At 39.0% G+C, this 23,197-nt stretch overlaps 1 protein-coding gene across 3 annotated transcripts; it reads right to left on the minus strand.

Moving 5' to 3' along the window:
* Positions 1–29: 29 nt before the first annotated feature.
* GPLD1 (glycosylphosphatidylinositol specific phospholipase D1) lies at positions 30–22,474 on the minus strand. Of its 3 annotated transcripts, none has more exons than XM_054285338.1 (25): positions 21,701–22,474; positions 18,771–18,826; positions 18,186–18,264; positions 15,493–15,590; positions 14,576–14,686; positions 14,270–14,318; positions 13,733–13,787; positions 12,965–13,072; positions 12,248–12,275; positions 12,028–12,167; positions 11,027–11,092; positions 10,662–10,785; positions 10,011–10,150; positions 8,799–8,985; positions 7,717–7,827; positions 6,657–6,731; positions 6,043–6,199; positions 4,282–4,423; positions 3,635–3,707; positions 3,435–3,528; positions 2,676–2,852; positions 2,214–2,374; positions 1,929–1,955; positions 1,787–1,837; positions 30–630 (listed from the first exon to the last, which is right to left on the minus strand). In XM_054285338.1, the coding sequence occupies exons 1-25, from the start codon at positions 21,795–21,797 to the stop codon at positions 553–555; spliced, it is 2,484 nt and encodes an 827-aa protein (XP_054141313.1). In that variant the 5' UTR covers positions 21,798–22,474; the 3' UTR covers positions 30–552. The 3 variants fall into 3 exon arrangements, with proteins under 3 accessions (XP_054141313.1, XP_054141312.1, XP_054141311.1); XM_054285337.1 differs by having other exon boundaries at positions 3,635–3,734; positions 10,662–10,782; positions 21,701–22,473; XM_054285336.1 differs by having other exon boundaries at positions 3,635–3,734; positions 21,701–22,472.
* Positions 22,475–23,197: the final 723 nt, after the last annotated feature.

The raw sequence follows: 23,197 nt of genomic DNA on the forward strand, positions 1-23,197 counted from the left end.
GCATTTCTTCAAACTTTACCAGTCTTGCTTGTTCTTTTTTTCCTGGGAGATCTGAGCTGCACTACACCCTCAATGCACACCTCAAGACTTGAGAGAGAGAAGAGAGAGAGAGAGAGACAGTCCTGTTGTTCAGCACCCACCTTTCTGTCAGTCTTAAAGCTGCCCCTGCTCCATGCTTATTATTTTGTCAGTAACTTTCCATAACTTAGAATCCTTATCACAGTAGGTAAGAATTGTAAATGCTGTGCTGCAATTTCCCAGTTTTGTCAAGAAGATACTCAAATCTGGTCAGTAAAGGTGGCCACTGAACATTCCTTATACAGCCAAATACTACTACCAAAAATGCAGCTGGTTGCTCATTTCAACCTCTCAAAGGTTTTCAGACCAGCTTGCTTGTTCTAGATAAGCGATGCTGCTGCCCACCACAATTCAGCAAAAGCTTGCTGACACAGTATGTTGGTTTGTGTGGGCTCAGGAAAGTAGCACAAATACAACAGAGGTTCATCACTACAAGACCAGGTGTGCCCTGGTCTTTAAGGCTGCTGCAAACTTCTAGAGCGAGTAGACAAAAAGCCTTCCACCAAGTCGAGCTTTCGCAGAACTTCTCTCTGCTGCCACTACAACCTCTTTCTGCAGGGATAAAGAGCAAAGGTTAGCAAATGTAACTGCAGGTGCATAGCTGCCTTAAGCTTCCCTTGTGGATTATGACCATCTCATTAGTGTCATATAGAAATGTGATGGGAAATGAGAGAGCAGCCCACGTCATTGGAGTAGCAGTTAGGAAGATAGTTTGGCAAAACACACTGTTTAACTTGGGAAACTGGAGCAAACTGGAACCAAATGAAATGAGTCTCTTGCCCATATTAACTGCTTCTTAGGGCTAAGATCATTAGGGATGAAGGGGGAATGTGGACTAGATGGTGCTATAGCAACAGAAAGCAACTGCTTGGAGAATGGTCTTGCTTGCATTTAGCAGTGCCCGTGTTTCAGGTGTTGGCTTATGCACCCTAATCTAGCTGAGAAGAATTTCCAGGTGTTTCTCCATTGCATGTTTTAACACACGAAGTCAAACACCATTTGTTGAAGACCTCCTCAGCCTGGTACTGAGGCTTCTTCTGTAGTCACACAGAGAACCCCAGTCCTCATGGAGGTGATGTTAGAGTGAGCAGAACATTGGAACTTGGCCAAACAAGCACTAAGTAACCTACCAGCTAAAAAAAAAAAGGCTCCTTAGTGCATCATACAAATGTAGCAATGCATGTTTGGTAAAAAAATGGGCATCTGAGAGAAGCAAAGAGAAACAGGCACACAAACACATCCTAAACCAGTCAGGTAAGAACTGGACCTCTGTGCTTAGAAACACATGACATATGAACAGCATTCACTGCAGGTGATAGCCAGGACAGCAAGCCTGTAAAAACTAAATCAGAGGGATGGTTTTGAGGACCTGGTTTGCTCCACAGCTGAGCATCCACTTTGCATACAGGTTGGCATGAAGCTGGGAGGCATCTATGCTGCATTTCCCATGGAACCTTTCAGCGTACTCCTAAGCAGTTTAGAATTCAGGCTGCTTTAAAGCGATTCAGATTTTTTAGTTTAGGTGCCAAAATTGTAGCAACTCCATAGCTCATCAATCTATAAAATGTGTTTAATTATTGGTTCAGAGAGTAACTATGTAAAGGACTTAAGACTTGAAAATGTGTAAGATACATGTGAGGTGTTAGCTAGTATATGCAAGTGAGGTAGAAGGATGATATGAAACATCCAACCATGTAATTTTTCTTACTTTTCTTTCAGATTTCACAGTGGTAACGGAACTCCCAAATCTTGATAGTTCCTGTAAAATAACATTGCTGGTTATAATGCTGCAGGTTTTTTTAAGCAGGACTTTTTAGTTTCTCTCAGTAATTTGTTTTCTGGCTACTTACCTCAGGAGAAGTCAGGACATACTGCGCCTATAGAAGAAAAGAAAAGAGGAAATAAAAAGTCAGTGAAAGAGAGTAGGAGACCAGTATGATAACCCTGGCTCCTAAACAGCAAAGTAATTTAAGAACAAACAGGAGGAGCCTGAGAATTTTGCACAGATTCAGAAGCCTGAGAAAAACTTGTGTTTTCTGGAAAGAAGGCAGAACACACTTAGTATTGGTACTGGATGTAATTAATTAGTTGTCATTCTAAACTTATGTCCAGAATTCATTTTCATGTATTCTTACCCAGTCCTCAGGACAAGGAGATGTCCATGATGTGCAGTGGCCTGTCACATTCCCTGAGGATGCCTGTCTGCCATTGAAAATATAAACACGGCCAGCAGCCCCACCAGCCAGGACTGAAGTGACACCATTAGTTCGCAGTGGGGATGCCACAATCATTTCATCTGCACGTATTACAAAGAGGATATAACACAGAAGTGAATTAATGGTAGACCAAAACACAGAAGAGCTGGTATGTACATGCCTCTAGATAACAAAATTTCTATTAATGATGGCAACTAAAATGTTTCAATTTCTGATTGAGTTGCTTGGGATTTTAGAGAGGCCTCCTTATAAGGCACAATGGAATACTAGTACAATTCAATTGAGCTGTGTTTAGCACTTGTATGAATATGTAGGTGGCCAATTTTCCTGTTGCCAAAAGTCAAACACTTCACTTCTAGTGTAGAACTCATCAAGCTTTACCTAGCCCATCGCTATCCAGATCACTTAGGTATATGTCTCCTCCGAAACGAGAAAACCTCCTGTCCCCACTGAATGTGCTGAGCAGAGAAGGCTTGGTGCTGTTTGACAGGTCATATACCAGCACCAGTCCAGCTTGATGCAGCACTGAGGACATAAATAAAATCCTAGACAGGCTGTCTGGAAAAAAAAAACCAACCAAAAACCAGATGTTGAGCATTAGACACAGGAACTCAGGTTTAATACTTAAAATTATAAGTAATACTGGCATTACATAAAATTGACAAAATTTATATAATGTATCAAATGACATCAACAATTATATGGGATTAACACTAATTAGCATAGGGAAAAAATTCTTTAAGTCATAGTACCAGGGGAGAAATGCATTCCAGTTAGACTTCTGCAGTTTGACATCCTCAATTCCTTGCTGTCTACTGCCACAGTGAGGACAAAATACTGAGATGTTTCAATTCCAACAAATATGTAGTCTACTAGAAAACCACTGTTACATAAATAATGCAAAGTGGTAATGCTTTTAAGCCCATTTTAAGGAAAGAAGAAGACCCACTGAAGTTGAGGCACAGTAAAGAGGACTCTACATATAAGGCATATAGAGGTGATTACAGTGATTTCTTGTTTTTTTTTTTTAACTACATGGAAATTTAAAGGTCCCCTTTCCCTTAAACATTTTATCTCTTCTCAAGTCATGCAGAAACAAACATCCTAAAGCAGAAATGGTCTCCAATTTTCAGGACATACCTGCAGTAGGTGCACCCACCACCAAAACTTTCCTTGTGTTCCCTGCCACAGACAGCACACCACTGGCCAGAGACAAACCCATTCTGCCCATCTCCTGTTAGATTTTTAAAACATCTATGTAATTTCTACAAAAAGTCACTACACTTCAAATTATTCACAAATATTCACAAATTATTCCCATAGTAAAGAAGCAGCCCTACCTTGTCTCCAGTGATCTCAAACCAGCGCTCTGTACTTGGTGGGTTATACCCGTACACCTTCCCAACACTCTGTCTGACATCCAGCAAGAGGGGATTGCAGCTTCAATTACAATGCAAAATAAATTTGTATCTAGCAACATAATATTGTGCACATTCTCTCCTTTTACTTTGGAATAGCAATGCCTGACAAATTCTAGAAATCTACTTCAGTAATTCCCACACTTGTTCTAACTAATTACACAATACTTCGAGCGTAGACTTGGTCTATCCACTTTTTTATCATCCAATATATCTTCATGTTTAATTTGCTTTTAAAAATGCTATCTCAAAGCAAGAGCTATCCATATGGTTATTTAAGGCACATTTACCCATCAGCATTTTTGTGATCCGTCTCCTCCCTCCTCAGGGAAACCCAATAAATTCTTAGGTGTCTTTAAATAACAAAGAGCTGCTCTAGAGAGGGTCTAAAAATCCTTGTCTTTGTAAAGAAGGGTGAAGATATAAAACTATTAATTTAATAAAAATATTCTGAGCAGAACAAAAAGGAAAGTTCCTAAAAAAGCTGGAAGTCTAATCTATTGCAAACCTTAAACCTTGCAGAAGTAGAGCAGATTGGAGAAGGCAGCAAGCTGCCACATGCAACACACCTAGAACAAGTCTTCCATGTAGGGCTACCAATCAGCAGTAATGTCACGTTCTCCAGCTGGCATCTAGCAAGTGAAAATCCAAACCAAGCATAGTTTTCTTCCCCCTGCACCATCCAGTTGGCATCCTGTACTGAGAGAAGTCCTGAGAGACCAGAAAAAATATGAGTTAAATCTTGGAGTACCCTGGCATTGAAAAACCAATTTGCAATCCTCCACTGATTCATCCTCTGACAACAAGTTTCTCTGTGCAAAGTTATACTGTTCATGACATGGCATCAGTAGTTGTTGACTTTGCTTTCTCACCATGCAGCTCTACTGGCTGGTGAAAGCTTTCCTTTGACACAGCCTGTTTCTCAATCCTTCCAATAGCCTACATTAAGCACATGAAAACTACCACTCAAGACGCCCTAAACTATTTCCTGTTTATCAGAACTTGTAATTCTTCAAGGGTGCTGGGTGGGAGCATTCTGGCTATAATTTAAATAAGTAATTTTGTGCTTTGGTTATACAAAATTGTCAGCAGTGTTTTCAAACCCATGTTCTTGCGGTTTCTAATTTTATATTTATTAGAACAAGCTGCAAAAATCATCACCTGTCCCCATTAACTGTATTCACTTGTAGTATTCCTCTTTAGCCACATGAAGATGAATGATAAATATTCATTTGTTGAGGTTTATTTGCAATTTTCCAAGAAAGAGCAGTGAGCCTACCCTGGACTCACAATAGATGGTTGAATCCATTGCTTTAGTGAAGTTCCCAACAAAGTTTCCCACATTTGTTCTTACTTCCAAGCTGGGACATTGCAGTCCAGATGGACAGAAAACCAGTTGGGAAAAACTTGGTAGAGATTACCCCTCTGACAAGAGCAGATCTTTACCAACATGACAACAACCATGCGTTGTTCTCTGAATGCCTGCAACAAGTGCCTTCAGGGATTCATTTTTTGACTCATCCTGTTGGTCACTTTATTATAAAATATTTAGACAAGGCAACATGATGCCCTTTTTTGAAGCTGGCAGATAACAGGAGATTGCAGGGGGTGGTCTCATATAGAGGCACTCAGGCAGGCTGGAGTAACAGGCTGACAGCAACCTCACAAAACTGAGTGAGGACAAATGCAAAGCCTGACCCTGGGAAAGGAGATTCCCTCGCACTGATACAGCTGGGGACACACTGGCCGAGGAGCTGCCATGTAGAAAAGGCCCTGGAGATCCTGGTGGGCAGGGATTGAGTGCGAGGCTCTGACAGCAGACAGCCAACAGTGCCTCAGACTATGTAAGCAGGAGCATGGCAAAGAGACTGAGAGAAGTGATTGTTCCCTAGATCACACCTATAATAACATAACAGGAACATAACACACCTTTTCCATAACAGGAAAGATGTTGACAAACTGGAGCAAGTTAGTAGGGGTGTTCCATGCTTTCTATGCCTGTAAGGTCACTACGCAAGGTGGGAGGACAATAGACAATGAACATAAACTGAAACAAGAAAGCTTCATACTGGCTGTAACAAGAGGTTTGGTTTTTTCCCTATGAGGACTGTCAAGAAGTAGAACTGCCCGGAGTGTCTCTGCAATTTCTACCACTGGAAGTTTTAAGATGCAGCTGGACAAAGCCCTGAGCAATTTGGTCTGGCTTCACAGCTTGAGTAGGAGGGGCACCCTCTGAGATCACTTCAAACCTGAATTATGGCTTGACTAATAAGGAACAAATAACCAGTCATATAAACTATGGGAAGGTTAATTTACTCAACAAATATTACCTTGGTGACTCCTGTTGAAATGAGAGTAAAATGCAACCACAAATCCTCTCTGCTTTCCACCACCGGGTGCATATGGAGAGCCCACAACCAGATCAGCATTTCCATTCCCATCAACATCAGCTGCCAGGAGGGACCAACCAAGATTACAGTAGGAATACTGCAATAAACAGTTAGTTTAAGCCTGAAATAGAACTGAAACCATCAATTCTGTAGCAAAATAGAGCAACTTAATTCTAAAGACCTAAATTTGCTTTGACCAAATTACCCTCCCACTCCCTGGCTTCAGTTTTGTTTTCTGAGGTTTTTTGTTTAGTTTGGGTCAGGTTTTTTTGGTGGCTTTTTTTGGTTTTGAGAGCTAATGAACCTTTCTAGTCATCCTGCTGCCTTCCTGCACTGGGTTATAAATGTCTTTCCCAAATACAACCAATCCAACCAAGCACCTGCTTGCTCCATACCCATCAGTCTATATTTCCTTGCAATGATAAGTTGAATTTTAACATTCCTTTTTTAAGCCCATAAACTCTTTTCCCCTTTATCTCACCTCCTGCCTGTGTAGCCCTGTGTTAGCCTGGCTAACAGGGTAGTATAAACAGGACATTACATTATCAATATACCTGACAAGTTATGGTAACATTTGGCTGAGGTGCCAAGCCTCTTCCCTCCGTTCCAAAGTAGACATATACAGCACCCTGAACAGCAGAAAAAGAAAATAAGGCATGAGAGCAGCTGCATGTCAGTATCAAGTATGAAATGCAAGGTCAATCACAAGGAGTGGAACAGTTCTGCAAGGGCTATTCATACTACTTCACTTTCCCTCTCAGAGCTTTCCCATAATACTTTCTTTCCCACCCCAAGCCTAAGAATATCCATGGGTAATGGGTACTGCTGTAACCAAGCAACAACGCAGAGAAGTACATGTTCATCATATTCTGTGTAAGGAACAAGGGCAGTACAGTGTATTTATGCTCATAATACACATGTTCAGATGGCTCAAATTTTGACAATTATTATTTAATGCAATGGCACAACAGATGCACACAATTTTCCAAGTGGTGAGTCTAAATAAAAGAAGCTTAAATTCTTATTTAGACAGCTAAATTAGTATCTAAAATTCTGAAGAGTTTTAAGTTTAATGGATATAGTCTAAATCAAAACATTTTGCCTCTCACTTTGCATGGCCTAAAAATATTCAGGGACCATTGCACAGACTTATCTCATAAGCTGCAAGTCATTAAGCCTCTGTAACTCGATTATTTGGCAAGAGTGTCTGTGTTCATATCACATTTTAGATATAATTTGTTGGCTTTATGAAAGCATATGACAAAATTCATTGACCCATGAGGTCCATTCCAGACTCTCTGTTCCTAAACAAAAAGGGTATGTTTGTATTTCATTAATTGCCCCTTACATTTCCAGCATGTCAGTGCTGCAAAATTGCAATCTGGTTTGGATTTCTAATGTGCACAAAGGCCGCTCAAAGAGAACTACAGGTAGGTGTCATTGCTGTAGTCAAAGTACCCACAAAGGTTATAAACTTCTGTTTAAATTACAATGTTACCTTGAGCAACAACAGAAATTCTCTTTTTCATGTCAATATTTAAAAGTTATGTATAAATAAAAAAATTCAGTTTGGAGAATAAAAAAAAAAAAAACAAATCCATGTTTGTAGCTTACTTTGTAGGTAAGAAACTGAGATCCCACAGAAGGTGCGCCAATTGCCAGATCTGGCACTCCATCCTCATTGAAGTCCAGGACTGCCAAGGCAGAACCAAATCTTCCTGAAGGCTAAAAGAAAAGGGATTACTTTCATGTTTTCCAGTCAAAACCATGAAAACCAAACGTACATTTGCAAAGGGAATAACTGGCAACAGATGACAAAAGTCTATCCCAATAATTATTTTTCTTCTAAGTAATAACCCCCATGACAACACATTTAATTCAAATTCAACTGTGTTAAAATTAAGGACAACTGAATATAATATGGTTCTGCTTTGCTATTTCATCTCCTGAGTCCAGTGCACCATTGATGTCAAGTTTATGGTCTTTCTTTTTAATAGCATTATGACTGGGAACCACTAAAACACTCCGTAAGAAGACAGAAGCTGTTACTCCACAGTTTATAACCACAGAAACAAATAGAAATGTATCTCATTTCTCCATATTATCTTCTTTATGAATAAAATTATTTTCTACAGACCATCATATTTAACACCCAAAAGGGTCATTTGCTCTTACTCCTTGGTTACAAACCAACCATCATCATGTCTAAGAGTTTTCTCTTTTTTTTTTTTCAATACTCTTACTACAGACAAAATTATTTGGGGAGAAGTTATCAATTAATGAAGAAATGTAGACTCAAATGAATTAAAACTTATTAAATTAATAATTTTAAAAGGACAGGAAACACAATATTTTCTTAAATGCAGGCACCAGAATTAGCTATACTGTGACTTACAGAGACACAACTGGAGTTTTACTTAAGGGCACTTTGGTGCCCTTTGGTATTAGACTATGGTCTAATACTCACTTATCTGGTACAGTAATGGAAGTGAACCTACAGATCACCATAATTTCAAGTGTTCCTGAGACTTTAATAATGATTATTTTTCTTGAAAAGCATATGACATCATATGACATCAGGAGGAGCATTTCAGAAATAATACTCATACACATTAATGATACTATTGCTCATTCATAACTCACCAATTTTCAGGCAAAAAAAAATTAAGTGACAAATTTTTGCCTTGACCCCTTACCTGATGACCCTGTAGTATTTGGTCAGCTTTCCCATCCAGATCCATGTCCCCTGGTGGCAAACCTGACTGGTTGCCATAGACCACATACACCCTTCCTATCTGAACTCGGCCCATGGTGCTGTATCCTGGTGCTCCAGCCACCAGATCTTCATATCCATCCTGGTTTAGGTCAGCTGAGATCAGTGCCCTGTACAGCAAGGGAGTCAACAAAATCAGCATTAGTTTCCAAACTACCTAAACATTAGTGGAAAAAACCCCCGTAATTCAGATAAACCAGGGCTTGTGTTTCCCCATATTGTTTTGTAAAGACCTATACAGCATTTTAAATATTATCTATTTGGTTATGTTTTCTTGAATTAAGTGAAATCAGAAGAATCATCTTCCATCAATGCATCTGAGATCTGCAGGAAATGCTTTTTACTGTCATTAGGCACCTGAGAGCAATCAGAGCAAGAAGCATTAAAAAGGGCTGTTTGCAAATGACAAAGAATACAAAAAAAAAAAAAAAAAAAAAAAAAAGAAATTAAGTATCTTTTAAACTGTACATCTGATTTAATCAATGGACTTAACAGGAGATAAGCAAAAGGATCCCAGGTCTCAATAACATGCTGGAGTTTAGAGAGGGAACATGGAAAGAACTAATTATTATTAATTTAGCCAGTGTGAAGTAAACTCAAGAATCAAATCCAAATTTTGAGACAGCATAAGGGAAGTTAAATAAGCAGCAATGCAAATTTGTTTTATTACTCTTCCTTGTTGCAGGTCAAGGAAGAACCTCATTGGCAGGGAGAGAGAATATGCCTCTCTCTGTCCTGAATCTATCTTTGAACTCCCTACTAGTGTAGAGTATTTCCAAGAGGTCTCACTAGACATCATCAGTCATCAACTCATGACAGATGATTAATTTTGCACAAACATCATTCAACAACCAAAAAAGGGTAGCAACAATTTTTTACTGTTCAGGTCTAGAGACAATGGTAGTACTAAGGTTGGTTCCTTCCTTTTGGAGCTTGATCAACATCTGAAAGAAAAACCTTATATGTTAACTTGCTGTTCTGGTCATACAATATAAGACATTTCCTCAAATTTGTACCACTAATTGATTTGCACTGTCACCTTAGAAGAGTATCCATAGGACCAACAATAACATTTTGGCAGATACTCAAAATTTTCAGAAATTAAGAGGAAAGTGGGATGAAAAAAATTACCAACCATCCAAGCCTAGCATAGGGTGAAGTCAGAAAATATGAAGCTGCTGGCTTGGAGATGTGCTTAGAAGATTTCTGATGTGTAGCTCCCAATGCTCTCCAGACATTGGTTTTAAAAGCATGGTTTATCAAGCGGAGGGATTTCTGAAATAAAAATAATAAAGGGACACAGCAGTGGTTAAAACTCCAGAAGCTGAAACTCCAGAATGTTTTGGGACACCTCAAAAATCAAGTCACCAACAATGGAAATCACCACACGGATTTAAGAGGAGTCTGACTCAGATCATAAGCACCATTTTAGAAAGACAAAAATCTGTATGCTTTAAAGGGAGCACTACTAATCATTCACTGCTATGCTTTGCTGGGAGTTCTTAACCCAAAAAAGCCATCATATGTCTGTAAAATGTAAATACTAAATATATATTTTGTCCTTTTTGGCATTGCAGGATGTGTTCTAACTTCACTATACAATGAGCAAAGTTTAAAAATTGAGTATTTATGATGTATACATATACATATACAATGGTACTGGAATGTCCATGAAGTCAAAGACCACCCAGAGACCCTGCTCCTTCACGCAGCATTTCAGACAGAAACAAAAACAATATTATATAGAGATGACTTTTACCTGACACATCTGTTACTTCTCACTTACTGTTGCCCAAGGCTGTATGTCAAATTGAACTCCTCTCTCTGTGTAGTTTATATTCTTCTCAAGTGTTTCTGAAAGCAAAGAAGTTGTATTCTTGTGATGTTCATGTTTTGATTGTTTGTTTCTGCTAAAATAAAGAAGGCAGTGGTAAAAATTAATATAACTGAAATAAAGACTCAAGGTAAAAGCTGCTCTTAGATTCTGCCCAGTTCCTTTGTACAAAACTTAGTTTTTCATGCTAAGAGAATCTCAAATTCATACAAAAACGATTACCCAAAATATCTCTAATTTTCAGTAGCTCACTGTCCACATTAGCAGAAGACTCTCCTCTCATCACTGAAGCTTTAAGCCACCAGAGCTATACTCACATGTGGTTGTCCTTGTGCTCCTTTGTGCAGTTTATGAACAGAGGGTTCTCAGGCAGGTAGCAGTCACTAAAGAAGAATTCAGAGAATGCACTTTAAAGATTTTACCACAATGGAAATGAAACTAAAAATACAACTTTTATACTTACTGATTCCTCTGTCAGAAGTCATCAGTTTTCTCAAGAAAATCAAAATCAGAGCATCATCATAACCCTTAGAAACCCCATGATGTTTATTTGATGACCTTGATTCAATTCTGTATGAATATCACGTCTTTATAGAGCTCTTGAAGGAAACTTATTACAACATGCATGCATATGAATCTAAAGCACTTTTAATCAAAGTGTTACAAAGAATATAACAGATTGTGCCACTCTGTATTTCAAGCATAATTTCCCAAAATACCAACAGTGGTATTTTCCATATAAATGGATGGATTAATTGTCACTGTTGGTCTTCTAATGAAGAAAGGTTGTATTTGTTATAGAGCTGTTCAAGATTAAACTTCTATAACAATATGAAATTGTGAGTGGAAGCCTGAGCTTAAAGACTAGAATAAATACCCCTACTCTTTCTAATCCTATTTGCCTTCAGAGTCTGAAGGCAATATCTGGTCTCTCCTCAAAAGGGACATCTTTGCTGAGTGATGGCAGCAGCCAAAAGGTGCAGACTCAGATTGTCAGTCCAGCTAGGGCATGGGTATGTAATATTTAAGCAAATCCTTGATTATGTCTTAAAGAAAGCCCCAAATTTTTCCTGGTGAGTATCACCTGGGCATGCCAGAGGCACACTAGGGGAAAGGAGCACAAACATATAAAAAATACAAATGCAAGGCCTGTGTAATCCTGTGCACCCAGGCAAAAGGCAGACATGGAAATCCCCTTGTCCAAGTAAGAATCTAAAGCTCAGCGCCTATTCCAGGAAAGATACACCCTTAAGAAGAACAAATAAGAGGGTGTCAGCACTTGACTACTGCATTTAATAGTTAAGGACACACACTATACCTGATTCCATTCTCTAGCATGTGGCTCGTCAGCTCAAAAATGTTGTTGGTCCAGAATGCCATGTCATCCACTCCCCCAAGGAAATATTCGTGGAACTTGTCCACCAGAAATGGAGATTTACTAGCAAATGTTGGAAAAAGCTAAGGGACAAGTAACATACTCAGTAAGATGGATCACATCGTCTCCATGCTCATTTTTATTAAAAAAACAGAAAACCAACCTTGCCAACAAGAAGCCTTTCTCCATGCCTGAAAAAAATCAGAAATAAAACTTGCTTAATTTTATATTTAATTAGTTTAAATAGTTATTTTCAAAAGTCCTATATGGTAAATGCTATGCAAGTCATTACATTTCCATGTTGATTGTTTATATATTTTTAAAGTTGTAATGTAAACCAATATAAACTTTATTGCCCTTAATTTTGAAGGATTCACAGTTTTTGTAGATGTTGTGTGACTATTGGTAATTAACTGAAATATAAGATACAGCTAAGCTGTTCAGGATATTCAAAAGCAGATACTACCAGATATCCAAAGTCTTTTATGAATTATTCTTGGACTTGAAGGGATCTACACAGAATGTAGATAAGGTATGTATCTAGAGACTCCTTCAGTGCATGATAATTATATTGCTAACTCACCACAGTGCAATGGTACTTGAAGACACAGCTGCTCTCAAATAAATAGGCATAAATACATTAAATGCAAAATGCATTAAATAGCTAAGATTCACCATCTGTGGTGTAGTAATTTACCAGTCATTATGTAGCCCAAATTTGAATCCTAGTCATTAAAAAAATTCAGATGTTCTGTGATTTTGGGGTCTAGGAGGGAGTCTTCTTTGCTGACATCAATGCATAAGGTGTTTCAAATATGATTATCATATTTCTCCTATATATGTTTCACTTACAAAACTTAGGCAGAGATATTCAACTTACAGTTCAAAAAACAGCAAATAAGTACATTCAGCAACTGTGCTTTCAGTTATGATCTCTTTTCCATAAAATTCCTTATAGATAGCAGCTAAGTCTTTGACAGGTACATACCTGAAAACAAAAATAATGTATTACAACAGCTGATGGTCCACATCACCTGATAAAATATTGTGGTTCTTGTAACAACAACAGCCTATAAAATATTCCAAATTTCAAAAGACTACATAAGGTCATGAAGATCTACAAATACCAGGATTGCACATGCAACTGTGAGAAAAGAAATAGCGGATATCTAAGTCTTCTGCTCATTTTTATGCTTTTAAAACTGACTTCAATATCCTCAACTTCCCAAAGTTTAAATATTTCTCACTGAGATTGTCACTTAACTGAGATATTTAACTAGGTGCTAGGACATTCCAGCAAAAGGTTTTCAGTAGTTATTTTACATATAACTACTTATAACTTAAGACAATAAGTTAATACAGATAAGTTAAGATAATATAATTTAATCTTTTTGCTGTGTTCCTCTACATAAAACTCTCTTCTGTACTTCCAGTTTTTATGTCAGGGAACAGTAAATATGCATATAAGGAATACTGAACACATAACATTTAAAAGAGTTGCAAGGGGTTTTATTGAAAGAAAAATAAAGGAAAGCATTTTTTAAAAACAGATTAATAGAGAATTATGTGATATGATATGTAATTATATTAAATATGATTATACAAAAAACCCCATTAAATATGAAAGAAGACAATCTCATTATCTTACCAACTCGATGCCAGGTAACTGAAGTCCAGCTCAGACTGACTCACTACATCTCCTCCTAAGGATGAAAGAATGAAAAAAACCCTACACAGCTCAAGAAAAAAAACCTGTTAGGTATCTGTAATGGGTAACAGTGTGCATGAAGTATGTATGGCTCTTCTATATGCATTTATATGGCAGATCTTCCAGCTATATATTTAGAATACACAAATAGTTCACCCGAAAGTATGCTGGACATTTTATACCTCTGGAGAATAATGTACAATTTAAAATCACAGTAGGGACTCCATCCATATCTTAGCATCCTTTGGTCTGCATTTTGGCTTTAATCCAAATGTCCATATGCCTTATCACATATCCTGAAACCTGAGGACAGGTACAGCAGGGCTTTGCAAGCCATGGGGGAGAGCAAGAATACAGTGTCCATATGCCATCCTTAACTTCTGCATTGCACAGGACAAGAGCCAGAATCAAACACCATGGTTTTGAAGAGGACTTATTCCAATACAAGGATCTATGATTGGCAAACAGAAACATTACCAAAATCTCCAACACTGTGAGCTTCTGAGTATGAACCATGAAAATCAATCTGAAGAAAGAGAAAAACAAGAGAACTGCCTGTTTCTTTTCATATGAGCAGAAACCAACCCTCCAACAACACTAATGGTTACAGGTCCCAAACCTGGACCAGCTTTACTCTTATGAAGTTTGTGACATTGTGTTTCTCCAAAAATCTTCCTGAAACAGAGCTCCAGCTTTTCTCTTACCTCCCCACCACAGTCCAAAGCAAAGCTATCCATTCCAATAAATCCAGTTGTATGAATAAATAAAGTAATACAGGCTTACTTCTCCCATGGCCTTAAGAAATCCTTGGTCGATGCCCAGGCTATGCCAGCTAACATCTGCCACCATATGTGAAGCAATTCCAAACAGGAAAGCCACCAGCTTCTCTGTAGCCTACACAACAACAATCCATTTGTCAATAATTTGACTCCTGTCTTTAAGAAAATGTTAGCATTTTCTGTAGATGCGTTAAACAAGGATACAGCTAAGAAGCTCTTATAGTCCAAGAGTTTATCAGGACAAAGTGCTGACTGCTCATTGCTTGATGCTGTGGTCAACTTTTGTAACTTGAGAAGCTTTAAGCAGTTTATACAGTCCAAGGCCATAAAATTACATGGTTGATGTGAGGGCAATTTGCATACTTCAATTAAATGTGTACCAAACTGTTTTTCTGGACCAAGGGTAAACATTTCCACTTCCAAGGACTGAACTCCCTCTGCCACCATGGTTGTTGTGTAGGCAGACAGAGGAGAGAAATACATTCCTCTTCACGTTCACTTTTGACAAATTGTTCTTCATTTCCTCCTACATAGCTTACAGACCATTTACAAGAGGAAATCCAGACTATGTTCAAGATTTCACAAGTAAAAAATCTAAAACATGTCTGGTTTTCAAATGGCAAACGCTGAACCAGATCTCACAGGAATGCAACACCACCAATTATATTTAAAAATTTGGACCTATGGAATGTATGCACCAGACCACAGTGGAAATAACTGACAGACTTTATATGGAAACTGTAAGTTTTTTGTGTGGTAAAGACTGAAGCAGGATTTCAAGTGTTTCTATATAAGAAGAGACTTTAATATAAAAATGTTGGGTTTTTCTATACCTCACAAATGATGAAATTACAACTAGTGAAGGTGAAGAAAACAACTGAAAACAAAGTCAATCAAGCAGAAGTTAATCAACTTTCTTACCTCTTCCCAAGGCTGAGGATAATTCCTTCTGATGTAGTCAATACTTGCTTTGAGAAATGGTGACCAGTGAGTGTCTTCAGACACATCATGGAACATTCCTATTGCAATAAAATTATATCAGTATTCGATTTATTCTTTGGGGGAAAATTAAATAGAAAAAAAGAAAAATAAAGGGTATTTCTCCATTAAAAACCCCACAGACTTTTGCTCAATTTCATGTCAGATGATACATTTTTCACTCCAGCCCATGAAAAGAGCCAAAATAGACTTACTTTTATCTGATTCATACTAACAGAACAGATAATAGATTTACCTTCTATGATTTTGGTTTGAAGCATCTGCAAATTTTGTGCCTGCTCCTTTTCCCTGTGCCTGTGAGTGGGTACAGTACAATGAAAAGCTGCCTCCCAAGCAGGGAGGATAAAGAGAGCTGACAGAGAACCTGCTAACTAAATTAATGCATCCACTTGTATGGCACAAAAGCTGTAGGGAATGGCAGCCAACTCAAAATGTCATGTTTTCTGGCAGGCATCAGTTTCCACAGGGCAGAGGCAGGCTATGTCATCATTATCACCACAATCATTTTCAACAGAAAGGCAAACTAGCCAAGATACAGTCAGTGTAGGAGGGGAAAAAGGGGGGAAAGTAGGAAAAAATAGGTTTCATTTAGAAGACTCATTTACTACTCTCACCTGAATTTAGGCAGAAAGATTGTGTAGGAACTAACAGTGACCTTGCCTAAAAATTTCTGTGTACCTACATAAAGCTGAGTGCAAAGGGATGTTGACATAAAGAGATGGAGCAGCACACATGTTAAATTCTCTAAGGGGGAAGAAGGTAGGTGGGAGATTGTTCAGACCATCAGTACTCTTGGAGGAAGAGTGTGTGTTTGTTGACACAGCAATGTGAACCTGCACAGTGTCAGGCTAGATTAAATACTGAGAGAGAAGACCTTGTGGGGCAATTCACTTACCTTTTAGCCTCATGACATTTTACAGTGCAGCTAAACCAGAAAAAGAAGAATGGTTCTTGCTTAGCAAAATCAGAGTAGGCTTCTACATCTAAGCTTGTCTCCTGCCCAAAGAGGCAGTCTGGATGGCTTTGTTGTTGATCTTGTCACACAGTTAAAACAGCTCAGGCCTGAAGAGGTATCTGTTTCTTCCATACTGACTAAGGAAATTGTGGACAAGTGGTCCAACTCTAACAAGGCAAGACAGACTCCAAGGTTAGTGAAGGAATGAAGATTTGATACTGCAGATAGAGAAGCTCTGACCTGGTATAAGACAGGTCAAAATGGTTAGAAGGGAAAGATATAGGTAGATAGATAGATAGATAGATAGATGGATAGATAGATAGATAGATAGATAGATATAGCTATCTATCTATAAAGCTAAAGTAGGAACTGAAAAAAAATCCCAGGAGAATATCAGTCATGAAAGAAAGGAAAGCAAGACTGAAGTTTGGGACAAGAAGTTGGCAGAGCCAGGCAGAAAACCAAGATGAGTGACCCAATGAGTGACAGAAGACAAAACCAGTATTAAATGCCAGTACAGAGAGGTGATTTGGATGTGAGCTGAGCACATCAGGATATGAAGCAGCCTGTAGTTGGCATAACCAACAGGCAGTATCAACAACCTCTGTCTGAGAAAAAAGAGAACTTTTTGTGCAACTGTGTGATTTGGCTCTAAACCAAACAAAGATCCTAGCCATCCTGCAAATTTCGTGGAATTTGCGTGGCCCACTAAAATAAGCTACTTTCAATACTTTACACTTGCACTAATACCTCAACAATATTGAAGCCAGTAAGGCCAGATACCCTCACACAAAGTACTTACCACAGCCCTGCCTCTGGTATCTGCCTAAACACCCTAGTAGCTTGTACCTGGAGGATAGGCTCTTTATCCCATTTCCTAACTGCTCACTATCCAGAATTACCCTTTCAGTAGCAAATATCCTACAGCAAGGCCTAGCTGGCTCTTTTATAGCCCTAACGTTGCTGAAGAAGCTGCTTATGATCAAGGGCCGGCCTTTCCGAGCTGAAAAATCAGGGGACCACTTGCCAGTCAAGACATACTTTTCACAGCTATTGCAAGAGGGTGCTAATTTTGTACAGCAGTATTTTGATCTGCAAGCAACAAAATTATGACTGACATTAATTTCCAACAAGAAGAGTAAAAGGCAAAAGACTGCACTCTGGAAAAAAAAAGGTTTTAAACTGGGATGTTATTAACACTTGCCCACCCACCCCCAGCAAGTCCTACAGTATTTTGTTGCTGTGGGACTTTTAGTTGTCCTATCCTCTTTTTTACTGGTCTGATAGAAACTAATATTTTTTAACACAGAAATAGCTTTAGGCCTTCCCTGAGATTTATAAAAAAACCATCATTTTGTCCTCTCTGTACTCAGTAATCTGACCTAATTTGATCAAACAGCATCCTTCTATTAAATTGTCCTACCCATTAAACAGTTAAATTTACCCAAGAGTTACTTTCTAAAACAGTTTCAAATGTGTTATTTCATTATAAATTTCCACAAAAAGGCTTTAACAAAAATGGTGGATAGTTTTTGCAGAAAAGCATTTTTGGCCACACTTCACTTCTTACAATGTAACCATTTTAAACTTGCTAAACTCTGTAAGATTTCCACATAGAAATGTAATTGTTATAACACTGAACTTATAAAGCTTTTCTTACCACGTTTGCAGATTGGAGGATAAAAGGCATCAGGATAAATGCTTCCAGCCTGAAAAGCATCTTGATGATTTAATAATAACTGGGGAAAGGATGGGGGGGAAAGGAATCAGAATGTTATTGCACAGCACAAAACCACATTTTACTGCCAACATCAAAGATACATTCTAAATAGCCAGCAAAATATAACTAGTATCTTGGCAAAATATACCATGCAGTGCACAAAACCTTGCTGTCATTTGCTGTCCTTAGGTTTATTAAATCTGCTTTCCCAAAGTCCTCTACTGGCTCTTCTAATACAACTGCTCACATAGAATATGACTAAAGAAGATAGGAAAACAGGCAAGAAACCACACAAAGTATATATATATATATATATATATATATATATATACTGGTATAATTGCTACATTTCTGTAGTAATATTCAGAATCAGTCAAATTATTTTGAATAAAAAAAGGTAAAAAATACAGTCTGGGCACAATATTGATGCACACATTACTGAGAATAATAAAGACAGGCAAGAAGACAGAAAGAAAAGCATTCAGAAGAAAGGTGTACAAAATTGAGAAATAAGATACTTCCTACCTTTCTATAATTAACACTCCCTTCATGATTAGTGAAAAATTCCAGAGCTCTGTGTGCTGAAAAACAATATATTGAAGTGTTGATTTACAGGTACTGGGTGCAGGCCCACGTTTTGGTAGAAGCAGTAGCAGAACCAGAAAACACCACATTTTCATACCTAAGCCAAGCACCAAGTGCCTGAAACACCATTTCTCACAGAGCTGTGAGAAGGTGTGCTTTCTCACCTAGGTGTGTTTTCTCACCTAGGGAGTTAATAGGGAAGTGCTCTTTCTGTGGCACATCTTCAGTCTCTCTCTAATCCCTAGCTGCCAAGCTGAGCAACCAAGCTGATCACAAAGAAATGAACTCCCCATGTCCAGAATTGAGCTACAGCAGTGAACTGACAGGACCACACAGAGCACATGTAAAGCACAGACCATACAGTTTTAGCTGTACTCAAGCTTAATTGTTGCTCTTAACAGTGAAAAAGGTATGTTGGGAATCTATGTGGGTGTTTAACGGTTTGATTAATTTTTAACATGCATGGAAAATAACAAAAATCTAAAGGTAAATAAGCAAGGTAAATAACACTACTTATTCACTGAATTGGCAGATATTCTTACTGCCAAAATCTTTATTTAGCTGGCATAACAAGTGAATGAAATGAAATTACTTCCTTTTCATTAATGAGGTCTCCTAATTAATATTAGATCCCAGGAATAATCTATCAACACTATTCTAAAAATACTTAACACTTCCTCCAAAACTATTTTCAAAGATTGATTTGTTCCTTACCAAATAAATCACATCACAAAAAAGCCCCAAAGAACCAAACAACAAAACAAAGAAACAAAAAACTCCCCCTACCAAATCCAGAACAATTCATTACTATTCTGGAATAAGATCTGGACAAAACTGTGGGGGTTTGAATGATCTTTCACTTTGAATTTTACCCAATAATCTAAATCATCCTTATACAAGTAAGATACCTTAAAGACCAGCCTTGCACCAGAAGAGAAACAGCAACAAAATAGTAAGCAATACTCTAAAATGTTGAGGCTCAGACATTTCTACACACATCTCTGATTCCAGTGTGGGAGAGCCTCAGTTTGACAGTTTGCTTTTTCTGCCTCACACCTCCTCTGCACTTCTCTCACTACTCAAGTGGGCCCAGGTTCTACAACTCCACCTTCACAAGGAATTTTATGCCAGATCTCCACAGTCTCATAGAGCCTCGTAAGTGTGACAGGAACCCCCAGGACAAGGAGCTTCCCCACTGGGACCTGCCTCCAGGCACGGCCCGTGCAAGTAGGACACAGCACAGCTCTGCCAAGCACACTGAACACCACCAACATTCTGAACAGGCAGAGCTTTTCACCATTTTAAAAGTACATTCAAAACTGTGTCCAGGATTTCTTTGGTGCTGGCTTTGAGTAAGAGGAATTCCTTCTGTAGTTTGTTGTTTAGTTTTTTGGCTTGTTTATGTATTTTTGTTTTTTGTTTGTTTGCTTGCTTGTTTTTGTTTTTCTGGAGTACTCAGTGTTTGAATTTTGGAAATATTTTCATCTTATCATACTAGAATTTTATGTGAACAACAATAAGAGTATTCATTTTAGCAGAATCAGAGCTGATCACAGTTTAATGCAATTTTCCAACGCATGGATAAAACTCATTGTAAACTATAACCCAATAGTTCAGTGTACTCACAACTCCTCAGGCAACCAAGATCTTTATATTATATAAATACAAGTTTTCTGCAAACAGAAAACTTGATTGGGAAAAGAAAAAAAAAACTACTTTGGGACAGATCTGTAAGCTTCTCTTTGCAGATTTTTTTTTTTCAAACACACTCTATTCTGGCAAATCTGTTATTTCAAGTCCTCAGAAGCTTGTACTGGGTAATTAGAGCCCTGAGCTTGCAGAGTGGTGTGCACTTGCCTAACCTCAGGCAGCATGGCTTCTCCTACAGATTATTATGGGTTTCTTGACACATTGTTAGGAAAAGCAAATTGTTCCAGGATGCTGACATGGGTACAACACTCAGTAAGGGAACACACTCCAGTCTCAAACACCATGAACAATCCCAGTCTTTAAATTGTTCAAAGTTGCATGTATTGTATTCAGTACTTAAAGCCTGAGAAAATTACCTGAATAAAGGCAACATCCTACATTTTACCACCTGTTAGAGCAATGAATTTAGAAACAAAACCAGAAGAACAAACAACATAAACTGTCAATTATTATGAGTAACTCAGAATAACCTCACACTGCTTGTGTTTGTGCTTGCAAAACTGCGGAAGAAACCAGATTTTAAAAATAGCACAGGCAAACAAGAAATTCAGAACAGAAATATTTCTCCATTTTGATGTTCACTCAGTTCTCTCCTTCATTCTCTAAAAATCTAGGCTGCTACAGCTAGTTCTGGCTACAGAGAGGAACCTATCAGAAAGAGACACAGAACAAAATTTTTCTGCTGTTAGTTACAGACAGAAACACATTACAGAATTTTATCTACTTGTGCAGGTACGGCATAATTAATACAAAGTGATTTAAAAACAGAGTTACCACAAAGAACTTGTGTTATTCTTTAATTTAAATATAACAATCCCACAAATTGCCTAAAGCATTCCTTTTCTTTCTCCAAACCAAACTCTGTCTGCGTAGGACTCACAGACAAAAACATTCCAGTTACATAATGCCTGTGTCTTAGGAGACGGAAAAATATGCAACCCAAGTCAACTCAAGCGTTTTACTTACAAAACCAGTAAAATTTCAAACTCCAAAAATCAAACTGCTCGTTTATCCTATCTGTTATTCACATTTTTTAAAATTATGTAGACTGCTTGTTACTTTAACATTATTTCCTCCCTCTGATTTCCTGCTGAATCTGAATTTACTTCTCTTCACAAGAAATTCAAAACACAACAAAATCCATTTTGAACATGTCTTACCTATTTCAACATGTGTTGAAATTCCACACGGGATACATCTCTGACAGAAATGGTAGAGTATAACCAGAGAGACAGACCAAATCTTCAGACCAACCATGATGCTGGCTCCAACTGTGGTTTTCAGAAGCCTGGAGCAGTAGCACTGTGACCTTTGAAATGTAGGTTACGGAGCATGCCTTTTCTTTCACACATATTGCTGACACAGCAAGCAAACAACTGCCAAATTTGAAAGGCTATTTTATACCAATGCTTTCTTTTACTGCAAATAAAGTGATTTCTATAAAGAAATAAATAAACTGTGGGTATTCTCCCCACTTGAATTCTGTAATATCTCTGGGATTTGAGCATTTTAATCCATGCATCACTGCACAGCAGCAGTGAGATTTTTGTCAAATCCAACAGCATGGCAAAGAGTATCCTCTCAGAGTTTGTCCAGCTCATGGTGTGCTTGCCTTACAGCAACTACATCCCATTTCACAAAAGAAATTAAAGCCAACTGCCAAAGCAGTGTTAATAGAAAAACCCTAGCTCCTGAGTTGCAGGTGATACAAATTCATAACCTTTGGTGAGCTGACAGGATATTGCACACTTAAGTCTGGGTCCTGTGGTCAGTATGGGAAGCCCAGCTGATATGTGGGAGACTCATGGAAGTACTCCTGCCAAGTGTATTGCTATGAACTTCAGGCTGCACAGGCTGGACACCCTGCGCTTCACAGCCACCCTTCATGCACCTGCCACAGCCACAGCAGTCCCCAGCGACATGGTGGCACTGGGCAGGGGCTTCGCTGGCCCTTGTGCCACAGACTGACCAGCTGTCATGGGACCCAGCGGCCCAAGGCGCCCAGGGGCCAGCGCTCCTGCAGTTAAGCACAAGTTAGCCTGAGGAGACTGAGAACCCTGAGATCTTATCGCAACCTGCAATTTCCTCACGAAGGGAAGAGGAGGGGCGGACACTGATCTCTGTGGTGATCAGTGGCAGGACCCGAGGGAACGGCATGAGGCTGTGTCAGTGGTGGTTTGGGTTGGGAATTAGGGGAAGGTTCTTCACCCAGAGGGTGCTTTGGCTCTGGAACAGGCTCCCCAAGGAAGCGGTCAGACCACCAAGCCTAACAGAGTTCAAGAAACATTTGGACAACGCCCTCAGGTACATGGTGTGACACCTGGCGTGTGCTGCGCAGGGCCAGGAGTTGGACTTCCTTGGACTTCCATGATCCCCGAGCGTTCCTTCCAACACAGGATGCTCTGTGACTCTGGGCCTCCCCTCTCCCTATGAGGAGAGGCTCTCGATGGGATGTGGTACACGAGGCTCCGGGAAGCAGAAGCCCCCTTCCGCTCCCACCCCTGCTCGGGCAGACCAGCTGCCCCTGGCCGGGCGCCACGGGCCGCCAAGCCCCGCCGAGCCGCCGCTTCTGGCCCGGCCCCTCGGCAGCTCCTCCTCCGGGGCGGCGCGGGCGGGCCGTGCCGGGGCTGTGCCGAGCCCGCCGCCTGTCGCCGAGC

The sequence above is a fragment of the Melozone crissalis genome, unplaced genomic scaffold, assembly GCF_028551555.1.
Source record: "Melozone crissalis strain CALT ecotype California unplaced genomic scaffold, PUWL_Pcris_2 ptg000042l_1, whole genome shotgun sequence".
Classification (NCBI taxonomy): domain Eukaryota; kingdom Metazoa; phylum Chordata; class Aves; order Passeriformes; family Passerellidae; genus Melozone; species Melozone crissalis.

What these genes read in the sequence shown, in the direction of transcription:
- GPLD1 (XM_054285336.1), bottom strand. Translation starts at nt 21,797, where the DNA reads ATGGTTGGTCTGAAGATTTGGTCTGTCTCTCTGGTTATACTCTACCAT. An exon ending in TCACAGTGTTGGAGATTTTG is followed by an intron (nt 13,788 to 14,269) that starts GTAATGTTTCTG and finishes TTTCATCCTTAG; the next exon opens with GAGGAGATGTAGTGAGTCAG. An exon ending in TTGAGATCACTGGAGACAAG is followed by an intron (nt 3,529 to 3,634) that starts GTAGGGCTGCTT and finishes AAAATCTAACAG; the next exon opens with GAGATGGGCAGAATGGGTTT.